At 34.0% G+C, this 23,006-nt stretch overlaps 1 protein-coding gene across 1 annotated transcript; it reads left to right on the top strand.

Moving 5' to 3' along the window:
* Nucleotides 1–19,601: 19,601 nt before the first annotated feature.
* Nucleotides 19,602–20,309, top strand: LOC139857129 (nuclear transcription factor Y subunit C-1-like). The gene has a single exon (XM_071845859.1). It carries the CDS (start codon nucleotides 19,617–19,619, stop codon nucleotides 20,307–20,309), a length of 693 nt encoding a protein of 230 aa, XP_071701960.1. The 5' UTR covers nucleotides 19,602–19,616.
* The last annotated feature ends 2,697 nt before the right edge of the window (nucleotides 20,310–23,006 follow it).

Consider the following 23,006-nt stretch of genomic DNA (forward strand, 5'->3'; position numbering starts at 1 on the left):
AAAATAAAAGCCAAGTGTGGGAAAAATTTACCAAGTTATTTTGAACATATATCACATATTTTTGTACAAATAACTGAAGATGCTTTTGCTTTAGACTAAACTAATCAGTTTCACCCGATTTACTGTAATATATTTGAAAGAAAGATGGAGCTACACGATGAATCAATTCCATCATTAAAAGGAAGTAAAGTCTTCCGAAAAAGAAACGCGCTTCTTGATTTAGGTCATGAAGTTGTCGTCCAGACCAGCTGTAGGTTGACGAAAAATCTAGAAAAGTCATCTCTAAAATCAGCAGGAAATCCACGGACCTTAGCATCAAACAGGGTTGCCAAGTGGTCAGACTTATCTTAACCATAAGAGGATCTGTCTTGTAAAATGGGGAGGACGCCGTGCAAATTAGCTTGATAAGACTAATGAATCAGATCTCCAGAAAGGATAATCTCCTTAAAAGATCAAAATCAGCTTTTAAGCCTGATATTACTCAATCCTAGAGATTGATCTTAAAGATTGAGAATTACAAACTCATGAAATTCGATGATATCTAAACTCAAGCTTGAACGAGAAAATATTTTGATAAAAATTACAAACCGATTTGTTTTCTGAAAACCCATTTTCAATGCGTTCATTACCATTTAACGTAAAATCCTAGGAATTCACCTAGAATTCATTAGGTCACCTGAATCAAATCGGGTGTCAACCGTAAGAACGGTGGTTGCATAGAATGGTCAAAGACAGGACCTTGTGCCAGACCGAAAAATTATAAGGGTGAGCTTTACTATTGCTCCTACCAAGGATAGTAATTGCATCCGACACGTTATAGACCATAATTAAAAGCATTTCAGGGGACATTGCCTTAACAGTTGCTTGTTCAACGCTTTCCTTTACAACCGGACGGTAGTTTACCTAAAGGTAATATACGGAGCAAGTATACTGGATGTGTTGCTTTTCCAATACAAGGTTAGCAAGTGGGTGATATAAAACCATAAGTTTTGAGCTAAAATTTTCAAATCTGAAACCCACCAAACCCACAAAAACAATTTGCAAACACCGGTGAAGGGTTATTCCGAAAAACTTATCTAGGGTAAAAGCTAGATTTAATTTTCAAAAGATCAAATGTTTTCATAAAGATCCAATTTCCTTAAGGATCTAAATTTTTATAGTCATGTGGGACTGTAAACCACATCGTTACTACCATTGTTTATACCGCCGTATAGAAATCACTGATGTACAAAGTGTGAAGAATAAAGAAGTGATTCTAGTGTTTTTATTTCAATACTATATTGCTTGAGGACAAGCAACGCTCAAGTGTGGGAATATTTGATAATGCTAAAATCCAACATATATTTCATAGCATTATCCCTCAAGAAAGACACGCTTTTAGTTGCAATTGTTCTATTTACAAGTGATATTCGTTTAAATAATAAAAGGTGAAGACAAAAGACAAATTTGACAAATTGAAGACGCAAACGACCAAAAAGCTCAAAAGTACAATGTACAATCAAAGTGGTTCCAATTATTGATGAGAAACGTCTAAAAATTACAAGAGTACAAGAAGCGAAACGCAAAATACAAGATATTAAATTGTACGCAAGAACGTTTGAAAAACCTGAACCGGGACCAAAGTCAACTCTCAACGCTCGACGCAACGGACTATAAATTACAAGTCAACTATGCACATAAATATAATATAATATTTAAATAATTCTTAAAATTATTTATATATTATATTTATTTATTAAATCCCTCGGCAGAATGAAAGCAAACACATGTGAGCTGGAAAAAGGGGCCATGCGATCGTATGGCCTGGAAGGCAAAAAGCCATGCGATCGCATGGCAGTAGGTGACAGGCCTGATGCTATAAATTCGCGTGTTTTGGCTCAGTTTTAGATATATATCCATCCATCTCTCTATCTATATACGTAAATATATTTATATTTATATTTTAATTTTAATTTTAATTTTAAATTCTAATAATAAGGGTATGTTAGCGAATGTTGTAAGGGTGTAAGTCGAAATTATGTCCGTGTAACGCTACGCTATTTTTAATCACTGTAAGTTATGGTTAATGTTATTTTTAATTTAATGTCTCGTAGCTAAGTTATTATTATGATTATTTAAGACGAAGTAATCATGATGTTGGGCTAAAAATATTAAGATTGGGTAATTGGGCTTTGTACATAATTGGGGTTTGGACAAAAGAACGACACTTGTGGAAATTAGACTATGGGCTATTAATAGGCTTTATATTAACTAAATGATACCTCGTTAATTTAATATATAGACTTATAATTTGACATATTTATATATAACCACATACGCTTGACTAGGCACGGTGGGCGGGATATCTATAAATACCAATAATTGTTCATCTTACCGGACACGGAACTGGATTAATAGTTAATAGACTTGTTGAAACAGGGGTGGATTACATTCAAGGGTAATTGGTGTAATTATTAATAAAGTAGTAAAACCTTGGTTTACACACAGTTGATAACCTGGTGTATTCATTAAACAAAGTATTAAGACCTTGTTACAATTCGAATCCCCAATTAGTTAGAATATTTGACTTCGGGAATAAGAATAATTTGGCGAAGACTTCCGCATTTTATGATTATGACTGATGGACTATTATGGACAAATCCGTATGGACATATTGAATAATCCAGGACAAAGGACAATTAACCCATGGGAATAAACTAAAATCAACACGTCAAACATCATGATTATGGAAGTTTAAATAAGCATAATTCTTTTATTTCATATTTAATTGCACTTTTAATTATCGCACTTTTATTTATTGTCATTGTATTTAATTGCACTTTTAATTATCGTACTCTTTAATTATCGCAATTTTATTTTATCGCACTTTTATTTATCACAATTTCATTATCGTTATTTACTTTATGCTTTAAATTAAGTTATATTTATATTTTACATTAGGTTTTAACTGCGACTAAAGTTTTAAAATCGACAAACAGGTCATTAAACGGTAAAAACCCCCCTTTATAATAATAATATTACTTATATATATTTTTGTATTTTTACAAATATAGTTTTTAAATATATAGCGTTAAGCTTGTTTAAAAGATCCCTGTGGAATGAACCGGACTTACTAAAAACTACACTACTGTACGATTAGGTACACTGCCTATAAGTGTTGTAGCAAGGTTTAGGTATATCCATTCTATAAATAAATAAATATCTTGTGTAAAATTGTATCGTATTTAATAGTATTTCGTTGTAAAAATTATACTATTTCCTAGTACACCTCGCGCACATCATTGATCCTGCGAAGATAGAAACGGTTAAGAAATGGCAGACGCCTAAGTCGCCAACGCAGATTCGGCAATTCTTAGGTCTCGCTGGTTATTACAGGAGATTCATTGAGGGGTTATCTACTATTGCCCGACCGTTAACAGCATTGACACACAAGGGTAAGAAGTATGAGTGGACTGAGCAATATGAGTCTGCATTTTAGTTGTTAAAACAGAAATTGACTACTGCTCCGATTTTTTCTTTACCCAAAGGGAATGAAGATTTTGTGATTTACTGTAATGCTTTACGACAGGGTTTTGGTTACGTATTGATGCAGCGAAAGAAAGTGATTGCCTATGGATCATGACAACTGAAGGTACATGAACAGAGTTATACTACGCACGATTTGGAACTTGGTGTTGTGGTCTTTGCACTGAAGATGTGGAGACACTACTTGTATGGTACTAAGTTTACTGTTTTCACCGATCACAAGAGCTTGCAGCATATCTTCGACCAGAAACAGCTCAACATGAGGCAGAGACGTTGGGTAGAACTACTGAACGACTACGACTGCGAGATCCGCTATCATCCTGGTAAGGCTAACGTTGTTGCAGATGCCTTGAGTAGGAAAGAGAAGGCTAAACCTCTCCGAGTTAGAGCGCTGAATATGACTATCCGAACGAACCATACTTCTCAGATACGCGATGCACAACTTGAGGCATTGAAAGAAGGGAACATTGCTACTGAGTCACTTAGAGGAGTGGATAAGAAATTTTTCGTCCGAGAAGATGGAACCCGATACTTCGTAGACAGAATTTGTGTACCAAAATTTGGAGGATTAAGGGAACTAGTGCTAGATGAGGCACATAAGACAAGATATTCTATTCACCCTGGATCCGACAAGATGTATCAAGATCTTAAGGCACTGTACTGGTGGCCTAATATGAAAACCGATATTGCTACCTATGTTGGTAAGTGCTCGACATATGCTAAAGTCAAGGCAGAACATCAGAAATCGTCAGGACTGCTGACACAACCGGTGATTCCCCAGTGGAAATGAGAATGTATTGCAATGGACTTCATTACTAAGTTACCCAAGACTGTGAGAGGTTACGATACGATTTGAGTTATTGTTGATCATCTCACTAAGTCAGCTGCTTTTCTACCGATTAAGGAAATGGATAAGATGGAGAAATTGGCACAGATTTACATCAAAAAAGTGGTTTTCAGACATGGAGTGCCGATATCCATTATTTCTGACAGAGATAGCAGATTTACATCTAGATTCTGGCAAACATTGCAGGATGCAATGGGAACTCGTCTAGACATGAGCACATCATATCACCCACAAACTGATGGCCAAAGCGAGAGAACCATCCAAACATTAGAAGACATGCTGAGAGCATGTGTTATTGATTTCGTAAATGGATGGGATAAACATCTACCACTGGCTGAATTCTCGTATAACAACAGTTACCACGCTAGCATAAAGGTCGCGCCTTTTGAAGCACTTTACGGCAGAAAGTGTAGATCTCCCGTATGTTGGACTGAAATAGGGGATAGTTAACTGACTGGTCCCGAGATCATACATGAAACAACAGAGAAGATTGTACAGATACAAGAGAGACTAAAAAAAGCTCGAAGTCGTCAAAAGATTAATGCCGACGTTAGAAGGCGAGATTTGAATTTTCAAGTTGGAGACAAAGTCATGCTCAAGGTATCACCCTGGAAGGGTATAGTGTGTTTTGGTAAACGAGGCAAGCTAAGTCCAAGATATATTGGACCATTTGAGATTACCGAAAAAATTGGACCGGTTACATACTGAAACTACCACAAGAACTCAACGAGATTCATGACACCTTTCATGTTTCTAACTTGAAGAAATGCTTATCAGATGAAAGTCTAGTGATTCCTTTGGAAGAAATACAAGTGGATCCCAAGCTTCATTTTGTTGAAGAACCCGTGGAGATCAAGGACCGTGAGGTCAATAAGCAGAATTCAGATAGTCCAAGTTCGATGGAACGACCGTAGAGGACCAGAATTCACGTGGGAGCGTGAAGACCAGATGAGACAAAAGTATCCGCAACTGTTTCCCGAGGAGACGACTTCAGCGGATGTGCACTAAAATTTCGAGACGAAATTTTCAATAACAGGTAGGTAACGTAACAACCCTACTTTTTCCGTTATTATCGTTACTTGTCTGTTAATTATTTAAAGGTGATTACATAGATTTTTGTGTGTTTAATTGATTTAAATGCATACATGATCCTAGTGGATTACTTGGATTAATATATTTATATTAATTGATGAACTTGTTTCGGATAACGAAATACTTAGAAAATGACACGATTACGATAATCGCATAGAAAGCCTTTCAGTTTACGGAACTCAGAAAATCCATAAAATAATTATTTTTAATAATTGTTAACTTTATGAAAAACTTATCTAATTTATTATTTATTTAATAAGTTAAACCCGGTGGATTGCGTTTCAACGATCGGTTAACGTTCCGGGGACCCGGTACGGTTAACGACACTCTAAACGGACCACGCGCGTACAAGAAATTAAGCAAAACGAGCACATGGACATCCCCATGGACCCATCGGTTGACCCCCCCCCCCCATTAAACCCCTTAATGGACTTAACTTGGGCTATAAGATCACTAGTAACTTTGTTTAGGCCCTAACTCTAAATATAAATAGATAATTAGACACTGTATTATCCCTAAACCTAGTAAGTAGTCGATCCCTTCCTCCCTCTCTTGCTCATCGTCGATCACCATCATCACCACAACACCATCATCAATTCAAAATTAGAAGAAATCTTCAACATAAACGTTGTTCCTCTCATCGTTCTCTACACGCTAGTACCAATTAATTTGTGTTTAAAGGTATAATCACTAACCCTAATATTTCTAGATCTGTTTTTTATGCAATTACATAGTGTACAAGAGTCTAGTGCTCAATTGATTGCGATTAGAGTCGTTGTTAGTCGTTATTTTGCGCGATTGTTGCTTGTTGCTTGAATCACGAATTGATTGATTATGAATCTGATTAAATGAGTTTATATACTGATCATATAATGTATCTAGATGGATAGATCTCGACAAATTAATAAATTTGGACTTTAGATTTGCGTATTTTCGTTACCGTATGCGTAAGTTATGATCAATCGAAGTTTTCGTTAGGGTTTTGCATGCAATACGAATTTTCCGGTTTTGTTACTTTACGAATGAGTCATTTAAATGCTATCTACTGAATTCACTGTTAAAAATCACTCAAGATGGACTTTTGAATCATGTTAAAAGGTTATGTATAGCTTGCGATATGATTAAACGAATATTGGTGACTCGTATTGAGCTGAAACTGTTTTCGTATGCACACTAAATGACCTCACATGAACTAGAAATTGTTTGAGACTTTGATCTTCTGGAATGTTGTTTTTTAGATGTTCCTAAGTATATTTCATTTGAATTATAGCTTCTGAAAACGTTGTTTTCTATGTGTTATATGCATCACCAAATGACATGTCTGAATGTTGTCCAAAACAGAAGGTTTGACTTTGATGAATAAACTGTACAAAATGGCTATATGAAATGCTTTGATTATTTTATCATAAAATTGGCCGTTCGTTAATAGCTATTTTCTAAATTGAATGAGATTTTTTTCAAAACTGTTGCTCGAGCAGAAACTGATTTGGTAAACCTTAACTAGACCCTTTCTAAAACTCAACTTGTAGACATCGTATGAGACCCTGGCTAGGCTTTTTGGAAATTTTTATGAGTATAGTTGTGATATGAATTTATCCATATTACCATGATTTATGTGCTATGAATTATGTGCGTTTTTTGCAACTTGTGCATGAATTTTATGCTGAACGATAAACTGTGAACGCGTACTTGATAAACTGTGAGCTAAAACATGTTAGTTGACTTAGGATTCAAATGTTGACCAAGATTGCATGACCTACTGAGATGGTTGACTTTAGTTGACTCCTTTGACCAAGTTTGACTTTTGGTTTGACTTTGGTTGACTTTTGTTGACTTGCGTGGACTAGTTGACTTTTTCTTGCGTGTTTAGTCAGTCTGAGCACTAGGACTATGCGTACACTATGGGTTGACATAGTGTGACTTATGTATTTACTTAAGGTAACCTATTGGCTAGGTTGCGTTTTAAGGTCGTGAACGTCCGACTACCATACCGTTTTACTAAGGGTTTTTCTGTGCATTTCCAAAGGTGAGTCTACAGTCCCCGCTACTTTTTCATGGGATGAGATAACATGCTATTTCAAATGTTTTACATATTAGGCACGAGTAACTAAACGATATACATATGAGTTCAGATCAAAAATCTCTTAGCTTGATTATGTTAATTACTTTACGTAAGCTCGACTTATAGGGACGGTACCGTTAGGTTTGACAAACCTCGCCTCAACGCACGGGGTGCTTATTCTGTTGTAACTTGTACACTTGATCATTGTATGCTTAGAAAAGGTAAAAGGAAGACTTGTAGCGAATGAGCTATCCGCGGGTTGAAGTCTTATAATCAAGTGCTCATGATAAATGTATAATTTTTACGATGCTTTCAAAGAAATCTCGTGGCCTAACTGATGATAAATGCTTTACTAAACCTGTAGATTCACTCAACATTTTTGTTGACCTTTTGCATGTTTTTATCTCATGTCCTTAGAGGTAATGCTTCAGCTAGCCGAAGTTACTATGCTTGCTTATTGCTATTACTGGAGTGAAGTCCAACATTGTTTACAACTTTTCTAATGAACAATATACATTCGCATTTTTAAACCTTTTCGATTATTGAATAATGTTTGAAGGTCATTTACTTTGGTTATTGATGTTAAACTATTTTGAAGTATATTTTATTTAATGACCTTGTTTTTTTTCTAAATTTCAATGTGAATGCTTTTCGGAAACGTCTCATATAGAGGGCGTGACCGTTAACTGTGGGACCGGAGTTAATACACCGTTAGTCGATTCTGACGGGGTATTACACCTTGTGTAGGTGAAGGATTTCTAAATCCTATGTTTCAGTTTTCTGTTTTGTGTTTTAGTTTTCAGTTTTGCATTTCAAATTTTGAGCTTTCGATTTTTATTTTCGCGTTCAGTACACAGACAATAGAACATGGACTCAACCTCCACATGCCCGGTTGACCTCATACGGACTCTAACTTCCACATGTCCGGTTGACCTCATACGGACTCTAACCTCCACAGGTCCGGTTACGATTCCCGAGCCTCTGCAGGTTCGGCTGGTGTCAAATACATTGTGCACTTAAGATCACATAATAACAATAAGCATGCATATCTAAGTAGCATAGTAACCATTATCTAAACATGGAAATAAATACACTAAAGCATGACAATACGACACTATACAGTAGCATGACATGCTACTTAAACTCTATCCGTAGATAGACACGCTCACCAATTACCATCTACAGCTCAATTATCTAACTTCCGAGCTTCCTCCTTGTTCTTATCGTCTGAGAACAATATAAACAATATCAGTTTAGTGCTCTAATCAAAATTAGACACACGGACAACATAACGGGCTTGAAAACAACACTTAGCATAAATTTATCCAAAACAACACTATCGGTTGATAGTCAAAGACAGTCGGTCAATTGTAAACACTGATGGTCGACTGTCAAAGACAGTCGGTCGACTGTCAAAGACAGTCGGTCGACTGTCTCTATCAATCACCACCGCTCGACTCTCACAGTGCGACGGTCGACTGTCATAGCCTGACGGTCGACTGTCACAGACAGTATAGTCGTTCAACTGTGTTCATCAGCTAACAATCAGATAACACTAGACACATAATAAAAATAAAAGTACATATATACACAAATATAAACTTAAGGGCAAAAAGGTCATCTTACATCTAGCCCAAATTTCTGTCTGTTACATGTTAGCTTTCAACCCTAGTTTGTATAGTATAAATAAAATAGGCGTGTTAGCTTATGTTGTTTTTTACTTTGATTGCTATCAAACTATTTATTATAATTGAAAATTCACATATAATACGTAGAATCCATTAAGAGAGTGCTTGTTCAGTTCAGTTATTCTGCACTCGTATTTGATCAAACTCTACGATTAACCGTTAACGCCTTATTAAATTTGTTACTAAGTTATACAGCCTATTTGTAAGACCCAACAACTAGTATCTGAGTAAATAATTAAGTCAGATTGTGAGCAACGAGGGAATGAGCTAGGACTCTATGGAATCCGAAGGCGAGGGTATATAATAGTTGACTTTTTTAGATGAAATATTTAACTGATAATCTTTTACATTTAATTTAAGTAATGCACAGAACAAACAATACACCATCAATTAAAACTCATATAACAATAAGTTCACTAAAATTGTAACCAGTGGCGGATTATAGTGGTGTCCAAAGGGGTATCCGTCCCACCTGAATTTGACGGGGAAAAATTTTTTACACTAAAAAATAAAAAATTTACTAAAAATTAAGATTTTTTAGTGTTCACCCCTGCTGAAAATAAAAAATTTATTAAATTTTTGCATTTTCCCCATCTGTATCCGAGTTCTAGTTCCGTCACTGATCGTAACCGATGTCATGATATCTAATGGTTCAAGTTGCAATCTCGAACTAAAACTGGTTTGGTATTTAGATTCTATCCATGAGCCTATGATATGCTATTATTGTACTTATTTTTAGAAAAGTTGATTATGCTAAAACTACCAAAGCTATGTGAGAAATTCACCTAAATGATTTAAAAGGGGTTTAATTTTCAAAACTCATAAATTAATGAATTTCATAGATCCGACTTGATTCATACGACCTTGAGGTGCCAAACAGGCAGGTCAAAGCGGCAATTTAATACACATTCAGGTAAAAATGAGTATGTTTAACTGTATTTCAAAGTAGGCCACACTTGCTTGACGATAAATAGTTCTCTGATATTGAAGTGTATGAAGGACGAGGGGCACTTATGTTCTTTTTGATTAAAATAATAAAACTGTTATAATATATAAATATATATATATATAAATGGATAGTCAATTATTGATACACAAAAGTAATATTATTGTATTACCTAAACTTGTGATATTTTTGCTATAAATAGCCATGAATGCAAGCATTAAACTTGCACCATTTCTCACACTTACAAAGTGTTTCTTTCTTTCTCTCCATTATCATCTTTGTTCTTACACTTCATTATTAGTATTCTAAATCAAGAATCAAATCACTAAAGGTAGTTATAAGCCTACTGAATTATAACATCAAGAATCAAACCACTAAAGGTAGTTATAAGCCTACTGAATTATAACACGTTATCAGCACGATAATCTTAATACTAATTATGGTTGGCTCTGCCACCTAAATGATATATGGTCGGTTATACCACCTGAATAATATATGGTCGACACTGTCGTCTAATTATCATTTATGTTACTAACATTTATATTTCAATTATCTAACATTTATATGGCCGACACTGTCGCCTAATTATCATTTATGTTACTAACATTTATATTTCAATTATCTAACATTTATATGGCCGACACTGTCGCCTAATTATCATTTATGTTACTAACATTTATATTTCTATTATCTAACATTTATATGGCCGACACTGTCGCCTAATTATCATTTATGTTTACTAATATTTATATTTATGTTATATAACATTTATTAATGATTGCTTACATATGGTCGACACTGTCACCTACTTATCATTTATGTTATATTAAATTTATGTTTAATGTTTATATACTTATGAATATAAAGTGACTATAATTTATCATGTTGTTTGTTTTAATAGAAAATGTCGAATCTGGAAAAGCTTAAATTTACTCCTTTAGAATCAACTGGAAACAACTACATGCCATGGGTTATAAAAGTAAAAATGCATCTTAAATCAATGGGCATTCTTGAAGCCATAAATGAAAACAACACTTGTTCTGAAAAAGAACAAGCAACGGCATGTTGCTTTATTCATCAACATATTGATGAATGCTTACAAAATAATTATGTGACTGTAGAAGATTCCCATGTTTTATGGGAAGGTCTCAAAAGCAGATTCAATAATCAAAGAGAAATTTTACTTCCAGCTGATATGGAACAATGGAGAACATTAAGGCTCCAAGACTTTAAGAAAGTAAATGAATATAGCTCAGCTCTGTATAATACATGTTCACAACTTAAATTCTGTGGACATGAAATAAGTGATGCAGACATGATGGAGAAAACTTTCTCCACAATGAATGCTGCAAACATCACAGTGCAAAGAAATTTGAGAATGCTAAAGTTCAAAACATATCCTGAACTTAATTCATATCTCTTAGTTGCAGAGCAAAATGATGAGCTATTAATGAAAAATCAGCAATCCCGTCCTACTGGTACACTTGCAATCCCTGAAGCAAATACTGCAAATAATTATAAACAGGGACAAGGACGCGGGCAAGGTCGTGGTTATAATAACCATCACCATCATCATGCCAAAAGCCATAACTATGGTAGAAACCATCCTTATGGTAATGGTAATGGGCGAGGACGTGGTCATGGTCGTGGCCGTGGTGGTCAAAGAAATAATAATCCACGAAAATATAAATATCAACCACAAAACAAGCCCACTAAACAAGATGTTGAAGAAAATTCTTCTAAAAATTCTGAAGAATCTTGCTACAGATGTGGTAGAATGGGCCACTGGGCTAATACTTGCCGAACATATAAACATCTTGTTAAGATGTATCAGGATTCGCTGAAAGATAAAGAAAAGGAAGTAAACTTTGTGGATAACGTCGATCCAACAGTCACTGAGAAACCATCTGATTTATATGAAGATTTCTTGAATGTTTAAGTTGTGTGTCTTTCGAAAAATAAACGATTTAATATCGTCTGTCTTTGTCATTATGTTTGCTAAATGTTTCAGTACTATCTATTTGCATTTAAAATATTGTGTAATATTAATGTACTCACTATTTATTTCTTATATATGAAGTTCAATATGAATTTTGCTGGAATACAACATCAATCAAGTGGTGGAGATCTCTGTATAGCAGACAGTGGAACTACACACACTATACTTAAATCCGAGAAATATTTTATTGATCTAAAACCAACGGAAGGAACTATACATACAATATCAGGACCTGCTAACTTGATAAAAGGGATAGGAAAGGCAAATTTCATACTACCAAATGGTACAAAATTTTTAATAAATGATGCCTTATTTTCTCCCAAGTCAAGCAGAAATTTATTGAGTTTCTCCGACATATACCTTAACGGGTATGATTATCAGTCAGTGACAACAGAAAATGAGAAATATTTAAGTATCACTGACAAGAGTCATGTGGTTGAAAAACTGCCAAGACTTAGTTCTGGATTACATTATACACATATAAATGTACCAGAAATACATATGGTAGTTAACGAAAAATATATTGATCCTGGTGTATTCAGTTTATGGCATAACAGATTAGGCCATCCAGGATCAACAATGATGAAAAGGATTATTGAATGTACTCATGGACATCCACTAAAGGATAGAAAAATCCATCATGATACAATGGTTCCATGTATATCTTGCTCTCTTGGAAAATTGATAACTAGACCCTCACCACTTAAGGTTGAGAAAGAATCACCAATGTTTCTTGAAAGAATTCAAGGTGATATATGTGGACCAATTCATCCACCATGTGGACCATTTAGATATTTCATGGTTCTAATAGACGCATCTAGCAGATGGTCTCATGTTTGTCTGTTATCAAGCCGTAATGTGGCATTTGCAAAATTTCTTGCCCAAATTATTAAATTGAGAGCTCATTTTCCTGATTACACCATTAAAAGGGTGAGACTTGATAATGCTGGTGAATTTACATCTCAAGCATTTAATGACTATTGCATGTCTATAGGAATTGTTGTTGAACATTCTGTTGCTCATGTGCATACACAAAATGGTTTAGCCGAGTCATTGATTAAACGTTTACAGTTAATCGCTAGACCATTGATAATGAGAACAAAACTCCCTGTATCTATATGGGGTCATGCAATTTTACATGCTGCTGTATTGATTCGCATCAGACCAAGTGCAAGTCATAAATATTCCCCCCTACAACTTGCTTTTGGTCAAGAGCCAAATATTTCCCATCTTAGAACATTTGGTTGTGCAGTGTATGTTCCAATTGCGACACCACAACGTACAAAAATGGGTCCTCAAAGGAGGTTGGGAATATATGTTGGATATGAAACATCTTCAATATTAAGGTATATTGAACCTATGACAGGTGACGTTTTTACAGCACGTTTTGCTGATTGTCATTTTAATGAAACATTGTTCCCTAGATTAGGGGGAGAAATGAAAAATAAAGAAAATGATGTTTCATGGTGTGAACCTCAATTAAAGTATCTTGATCCTCGCACAAAAGAATGCGAGACAGAAGTTCAAAAGATAATGCATATACAAGAACTTGCAAATCAATTGCCTGATGCATTTACAGATACAAAAACGGTGACAAAATCATATATACCAGCAGTAAATACTCCAGCTCGAATTGAAATTCCAAAAGCTGGCAATAACGTCACTCATGAATCTTTGCCACGTCAGAAACGTGGAAGACCAATTGGTTCAAAGGATAAAAATCCTCGAAAAAGAAAATCAGCTGATAATGAAGTAAAAGAAAGTGTTCAAGAAGAACCACAAATCAGTACTCCTACTGCAGAAGAGATTGATGATGTCAATACAGAAATTGCAATCAATTATGCATATTCAAAAATATTATGGAACCGAAATGAAATGAAAAATCTTGATGAGAAATTTTCATTTAATGTTGCATATGACATCATGAATAATGATGATGATCCAGAACCAACATCTATGGTTGAATGTCAAAATAGACATGATTGGGCTCAATGGAAAGAAGCAATACGAGCTGAATTAGAATCACTCAATAAAAGAAAAGTTTTCGGATCCATCATTCTCACTCCTAAAGATGTGAAACCTGTAGGATACAGATGGATTTTTGTCCGAAAAAGAAATGAGAAAAATGAAGTTACAAGGTATAAAGCTAGACTTGTAGCTCAAGGTTTTTCTCAAAGACCGGGAATTGATTATGAAGAAACTTATTCCCCTATTATGGATGCAATTACTTTTAGGTACTTAATCAGTCTGGCAGTTTCTAAAAATTTAGAAATGCATCTCATGGATGTTGTGACTGCTTACCTATATGGATCACTTGATAGTGATATATATATGAAGATACCTGAAGGATTTAAGGTACCAGAAGCATCAAATGCAAAACCCAAAGAAATGTATTCGATTAAATTACAAAGATCTTTATATGGGTTAAAACAATCGGGACGTATGTGGTATAACCGATTAAGTGATTACTTGATAAGCAAAGGGTATACAAATAACCTTACTTGCCCTTGTGTTTTCATTAAGAAAACAACATCCGGATATGTGATCATAGCTGTTTATGTTGATGATCTTAACATCATAGGTACAAATAAAGAGATCTATGAAGCCATTCAACTTCTAAAGAAAGAATTTGAAATGAAAGATCTCGGAAAAACCAAGTATTGCCTTGGTTTACAAATTGAGCATATGCCTAATGGTTTACTTGTACATCAAACAACATATACTGAAAAGATTTTGAAATGTTTCAATATGGACAAGGCAAAACCATTAAGTACTCCTATGGTTGTTAGATCACTCAATGTTGAAACTGATCCATTTCGTCCATGTGAAGATCATGAAGATATTCTTGGACCAGAAGTACCATATCTTAGTGCAATTGGAGCTCTTATGTATCTTACAAATTGTACAAGACCTGACATTTCTTTTGCAGTTAATTTGTTGGCAAGGTTCAGCTCTGCTCCTACCAAAAGACACTGGAATGGGATCAAACACATATTTCGATACCTTCGAGGAACTACTGATTTAGGATTATTTTATTCTAACGAATCAAAACAAGATTTGGTTGGTTATGCTGATGCAGGTTATTTATCTGATCCACATAAAGCTAAATCTCAAACTGGATATGTATTCCTAAATGGAGGTACTGCAATATCATGGCGTTCTCAAAAACAAACACTTGTTGCTACATCATCAAATCATGCCGAAGTGATTGCATTACATGAAGCTACTCGGGAATGTTTTTGGTTGAGATCAATGACACAAATCATTACTGATTCTTGTGGACTAGAACGCGATAAAAGTCCAACAATTATCTATGAAGATAATGCAGCTTGCATAGCACAGATGAAAGAAGGGTATATCAAAAGTGACCGAACCAAACACATACCTCCTAGATTCTTCGCATACACTCAAAATCTCATTAAGGACAACGAGATTGAAATGAGATATGTTCAATCCAGCAAAAACTCTGCTGATCTTTTCACGAAAGCACTTCCAACTGCTATTTTCAGAACACACGTTCATAACATTGGCATGAGACATGTTCAAAAGATGTAACAACCGAAGCGATGTCTACTTGAGGGGGAGTCAACTCCATGCTGCACTCTTTTTCCCTTAGCTAAAGTTTTTCCCACTGGGTTTTCTTTAGCAAGGTTTTTAACGAGGCAGTAACTTACAGTTGATCTTCAACAAACAAAATTGCTATCCAAGGGGGAGTGTTATAATATATAAATATATATATATATATAAATGGATAGTCAATTATTGATACACAAAAGTAATATTATTGTATTACCTAAACTTGTGATATTTTTGCTATAAATAGCCATGAATGCAAGCATTAAACTTGCACCATTTCTCACACTTACAAAGTGTTTCTTTCTTTCTCTCCATTATCATCTTTGTTCTTACACTTCATTATTAGTATTCTAAATCAAGAATCAAATCACTAAAGGTAGTTATACGCCTACTGAATTATAACATCAAGAATCAAACCACTAAAGGTAGTTATAAGCCTACTGAATTATAACAAAAACGATTAAGTTGCTATATAATAGCCTAATATTGCAATAAACTTTCCATTTTGATATTCGACTATTAGGCAATTGATTGTTGTAGTGTTATATAGAGTTAAACAAAAAGTCTTTGTGCATGTGTCCATGATATATGGAGAACAATACACATTACTAAGACAACAATGTATAATTACTTTTCAGCAATAATATTAACTAGAGAGAAGTGTTTGCAAATAGTTATTGCGAGTTGAATGGTTGTCGCTGTACAAAATTATATATTTTTCATCAAAATATTTTATCTGGAGTGAGTTTAACAAATTCAAAAAAGTAATAGCCAAGTTCAAACTACCAAAAATAGTTATAAAATATTATTAAGATTTTTCCATCGAGAGTTCAGTAATTTGTACATTGAGGTGCTTAAATTTCATTAAGGTGCTTAAAATGCTTGCGAAAGGAATATTGTCAAACAAACATCAATAATAATCCTATTCATGCACGTTAACGACATTTTTAAGGTTGTGGTTAGAATAAATCCAAAAGATTATGTAGTTATAAAAGTTAAAAATTACAAATTAAATCATATATAACATCTTATTTCTAAATAAAATAATAAATAAAAAACGTACAACAACGAGCCTTTACTTACACATATAAAATGAAACCCTAAAAAACTTTACTTCAGGAGTTAATTGTCAAATCGAAGCCATTAAAAAAAAAAGAAAAGAAATTATGATATTATCATCCTGCTACAGTATAACATGACGATTTTAAAGACTTTTATACACAGAACGACCTCTGACATATCTCTATTAGTTGTATTAGAAAAGAAATGTAAAATGGATGAATTTTTTTAATGTATTATATGTCAAAATCTTGAATTAAATAAATAATGTAGGGAGGGAATAAATTTTCAAATAGTGGAATTAAGATAATGGTATGGATAGGAGTGCAGGAAAGCCATTCATGTTGGATAAATAGAAATTGACACTTTAAGATATTAAGAAGGCCCATATAGTATTACTACTAGTCAAGGGCCCAAGGAAAATTGTCTGAAAAGACCCTTTTAACCAAGTACGAAGTATTTTTTTTATTGATATCGACTCATATCGTCAAAAAAATATTACTCCGTCTTATTAAGACCGCTTTTAGAAGTAATAATTTATTAAGACTGCTTTTAATAGTAAAAAAATGCATTTTTTAAGCCAATTAGGACTCACCGACAATATTTAAGCGCGATTTCAACTCACCCACCTAATTATTTTCTAGAACAAACCATAACATGTTACTTGGATATTTATCAAGTAAAAGAATCATAAGGAATAATCTCTTTAAGTTCGATATAGAAGTAGCAAAATAAGCATGTTATATGGATCGTACACATGAAAAGTTCATGTTAAATGGGTCAGAAAAATGGAGTGATCACCAACATTCTATAACCACTTTTTGACCACCTCAAAAATAAGTATAATCTTATTTGATTTAGGGACGTCTCATTGATTATGAAGGCACAATGCAGACATAAAAAAAAGCCCTATAACGGTATTTATTTTTTAAGTTAAACTGATCCGAACCACTTTGTGAACCAACACTTCTTCGGCCTAACACTAATTCATTGGGTTAAATGTATATAAATATAAATGATTTACAAATTTTTGGGCCCCCTTGAATTTTTCGGATTATGTGCGACCGACACGTTGCACATGTCCTAAAACGCCCCTGATTTGATTTAATTGTTACGGAGTATATTTTTTTCAGACAAATTCTCACATAGTAGTTTTTAGCAAATATATACAAATGTTTCTTCCTTGTCTTGTACCCACAAATTCATAGTTGAAAATCTTGATACGGGTAGATTAAAATCCTTCTAATTTAATTTTAATCTTCATACTAGAGTCGGTTCACACTAACAAAAAAGTATATGCGAACTCCAAATAATGCTACACTTCACAGTTATCGACTTTAATATAGACAATTGACGAGTGTATTTTTTTCTTTTCTTTTCATTTATTTTATTTTTTATTTTTAAAAAAAGGTACATTTGTAAGTTAATATCGTTGAGATGGAGGGCAGGATAAGCAAATCAACCGCAATCCAATTCCAACAGTCTTCTAAACAGTGCACCCCCACCCTACCTTATCTTTCCTCCCCGCCCCTTTTTTTGTTTCTTGTGACCATGTTTAATTTCAAATATAATAATAAATTATAGAAATAGAAATATAAATAATAATAATTTATTTTTTGTACAAAAATTAATATAAAAAACTGTATAAAAAGTAACAGTAACACTATCATTTTTATATTAACATTATATATTTAATATTGATAATAACGTCTTCTATTATATTTTGTGTAATTTGACTGTGAATAGTTATATAGAGATGGTGAAAGTATTAAACATCAACAAACACTATTGATTATCTTTTCGCCAAAAATCACTATAACTATATAAAACAAGTAGATTTCATAAAAAAAATTAAACAACCGAAACCGCACAAACACCACAAAACGACTAAACTCGAGACTCAAAATACTGATAACAAAAACTTGTAAGCAAGCGTAATTTAAAGTTGAACCTACTCTAGAAAAAAAAAAAAAAAAAAAAAAAAAATCTTGTGTTGTAGTTCAAATGATAGTGGTCTGACACTGGTTGTTCGACGTCAGGAGTTCGACTCATGGGGACTATAACGTTGCACACAAGGTTATTTTCTGAACTTGAAATCCACCCAATGTCGCCTTTTGCGCATTGCGTTGCTGGGACAGCGGGATGAGAGTTTTACTGGTCATGCCCTTAGATTGGTCCGAATTTTTTCCAGGTTATGCAACTGAAAAAGATTATCGCATGAGTGATTTAGTCTCCCACAGATGATCCCATACTGTTGTTAGAAAAAAAAAAACACAAAATAGAAAACTTGACCAAATCAACTAAATACGCCCTAAAACAAACGACAATCAAACAAACAAGATATGAAAATCAATAATTTTCCATGCTCATCAATTTTAATATTTTGATTTAATGTGAGTATTATAATAATAAAGTAATAAATGTTAAATACACACTTAATGTGGTCCAAAATAAGGTATATATTCATATAGTTACTAGTTACTACACATATTTAGAAATACACTTTACTAAAGAATTATGGCCAAAATTAAAATAAAAAATTTGATAAACTACATCTAAAATCAACAAATTAAAATTACTTCATTTTTGAAATAAAAAAAAATAGTCTAAAGTCTTCATTTTTTTCTCCAACAAGCTCTTAACTAATCTTTTCTTTTATTTTCTAAAATATTGGTCATTGGTCATATATAATATAATACTACCTCAAACCATCTATTTAAATTCACAAATCATCATTCTTTTCATCTCTATACACAAACACAAAATCGAAACCAAAATAAAAAAGAATTGAAGATAAAACCATCATATCACATATCACCGGAATGGAAAACACCACCACCACAAACAACCACCAACCAACCACCCCAACCGTCACCACACCACCACCACCACCCCAATTCCCACCACCATACCAACATCTCCTCCAACAACAACACCAACAACTCCAAATGTTTTGGAACTACCAACGTCAAGAAATCGAACAAGTTAACGATTTCAAAAACCACCAACTTCCATTAGCACGTATAAAAAAAATCATGAAAGCCGATGAGGACGTACGCATGATCTCAGCAGAAGCCCCTATTCTTTTCGCTAAAGCCTGCGAACTTTTCATCCTTGAACTCACAATTCGTTCATGGTTACATGCTGAAGAAAACAAACGTCGCACTTTACAAAAAAATGATATCGCTGCTGCAATTACACGTACCGACATTTTTGATTTCCTCGTTGATATTGTCCCAAGAGATCATGAGATTAACAAGGATGACGTGTCATCGGTTGTTGGAGGTGGTGGTGGGATAATGGGGAATAATAATATTAACAATAATAATACGGTGGCTAGTGGGTTGCCGTATTATTATCCACCGATGGGACAACCGGGTCTGACGATGGGACGGCCGGCGGTGGATGTGACCGGAATGTATGGACCGCCGTCTCAGGCGTGGCAATCGGTGTGGCAGACCGGAGATGATCATGCCTCGTTTGGAACCGGTGGTGGTATTGACGGACAAGGGTAAGATTGTCTTTTTGATTACCCTATTATTTTTGGATAAAGTTGTTGGCTTTTTTGTTGGTTTTAAGAGAAAACCTTATCTTTATATCAAAAGTTTGCTGAATTTTGGTTGTTGGGTAATAATTTGTGCTTATTTTTGGCTCTTTTTTTCTCTTAGGGGTTGTTTTCATATTTATCTTTACTTTATTCTCAACAATAAATAACATGTGAGCTTCTTTAAGTTACATTGCTTTGTTGATTAGTGATTTTTTAACAATGTTTAGGTTCTTAATGTGTCTATCTGGCTCTTTCAATTATTGGAGTTTTTATAAGATTTGATTTTTGTTCTGTAAAATAATCATAATTTGAAACTTTTGTGAACTTATGTAATCACAATAGGAATGCGATTGTTCTGTAATGCTACCTTTTTGTTTGAAGTACTCAAATTTTGAGCTTTTTAAGAGTTACCTTGTTATGATTGATATTTGTATATACACAAGTTAGTATCTTTCTATGTGTCTGTCTCTCTTCATTTTAGTATCTTTCACAGTATTTGATTTGATTTATATTTTAAAAAATATTCAATCTTATCTTATACTTGTTTCTGTAGCAAGAACCCAAAAATTCATGATCATTTTGAATTGATTTGCCAGTTTCTGAAATAAATGAAATACAGATAGTCTTCTTATTCTATTTTTATACTCGGTTGAACTACCAAAGCTAGCTAATTTGATGCTTTTGTTAGAATTTTGATGTGATAACATGAAAAAGCAGATAACTTTTTGTGTTTTGTTATTGCAGCTGAAAAGCGATTGCACGAAGAATTTCAGACTGGTGGGTCGGGGAAGAAAAAAAGTAGTCTGCCGGTGAAAATTGGATTGCTGGCCGGTGTACGTAGTAAATTATGCAAATTAAGATATGATGTTGTGGTCGCTATACATATTGATTAGAAGAAATTAGTTTCAATATGCAGTTAGAATGATAGTGATCTATGTATAGAAACAACCCCTTCAAACATCATACATTGGGCAGTTGAAATTTGCAAAATTTATGTTTTCTTGTTTTATGTCAAAAGTTTAAATTTCAAACTCAATAGAATGTGTAGATTGAAGTTACAAGCCAGGTAAAATACCTTAAAATTGGATCTTTATTGCATGATTTTAGTATGTCTCTTCACAACTAAAACATGTTGAACTGTGTACTTGAAACCTGAAATCACTCAACAACCAGTCATATAAGTTGATATATTAAGTTGGTGGTTGAATACTTGAATTGGATTTGTTAGACCAGCAACTTGTCATATTTTACAGTTCGCTTGAAGTTATGATGCATCTTTAGCCCTACAAGAAAATGTTTTTGTAACCATAACTAATATGAAAAGAATACTTGAATTGGCTAGTCTCTGTCCGGGACGCTTCTTCCCGGATGTTCACACAAATACCCTTCTGGTCGGGTTACTGAAGTGGAGTCGGTAAAAGGTTTTTGACCGGGACCGATCACGTCGGTTATGTTCCAGACGGAACGTTGTTGATAGTGTGTCGTTTTGATACGGGTCGCCATGCGTATCATTAGAAAAGAATGCTGATTTATGTGTTTTTTCCCTACAATTTATCTGCTATGGGAAGTTAATTTGCTCGTTCGTAAGGGGTTCGTTACCAAAAAAAAAGATTATAACCATACGCGGGCCAGATTTTAAAGTGTGCAAATGCGTACACTTGCACATGGCTCAAAATTTAAAGGGATCCAAAAAAAATATAATCCAACAATATATATCAATAGTCCATTCATTTATAAGGTTTTAAGCACAACTAAATACATTTGTATTGATTTTTTTTTTTTAATTTATTTTATAAAATAACGATTACTATTAAAATTAAAGGAGCATTTATCAATAGATGAAAGGCCCCCCAAAGCGATACAACCAACAGGACTACAACGAAAGGGCTCGAAAAGAGAAAACTAACTAGACCAAATTAACTACATGCTAACTCGAACCGAAAACCCAACGTTACCAATTTTCAAATACAAAACAAACCGGCCTACTAATTAAATTTAAACTAGCAGTCAACCACAAGGACAAAAAAAAAATGTAACAATGTCACACATACAAACGAAGCAACAAAACAAGCACAAAACAATGAGATCAACCGTCTTGAGAAGAGCGTTTTTTGTTTCTTTCATCCGGTCGAGAAGTCATCGAGAAGCCATCGAGAAGTCATCCCGTCAACCTTGTCAATATGCACTCCTTTATCTTTCCTAGATTTAAAGTTGAACGAATTAACCTCGGCCGAGTTACCATTGATTATCGAACCCGAAGCACAAGGGGGGATAAAGCCACGATCCACTAAACCTTGAAAGAAACCCTTATGGTTAGCATCCGAGTGATCCACTTCATCTTCATCACGAAGCACGAACGATCCATTATCCTTCTTCGCCTTAATGTTACCATTCTTAGTACGGGGTACCAATGGACAATCATTAACACATTGCTCACAATTGTATTGATTGATGATACGAAGTACTACTTTATACACTTTCTTTATGGGGGATGATTCTCACACACACTTTTTTTATCCTCACACACCAATTGAGTATTATTAGAAGAGTAAAAAGTTAAAATAGGTGTGTGAGGATCAAAAAAGTGTGTGTGAGAATCATCCCCCTTTCTTTAGTATTGTTAAATTTATTATTTTAATAAATATAAAATATTAAAACTTTTGTA

The sequence above is a fragment of the Rutidosis leptorrhynchoides genome, chromosome 7 (genome assembly GCF_046630445.1).
Source record: "Rutidosis leptorrhynchoides isolate AG116_Rl617_1_P2 chromosome 7, CSIRO_AGI_Rlap_v1, whole genome shotgun sequence".
Classification (NCBI taxonomy): Eukaryota; Viridiplantae; Streptophyta; class Magnoliopsida; order Asterales; family Asteraceae; genus Rutidosis; species Rutidosis leptorrhynchoides.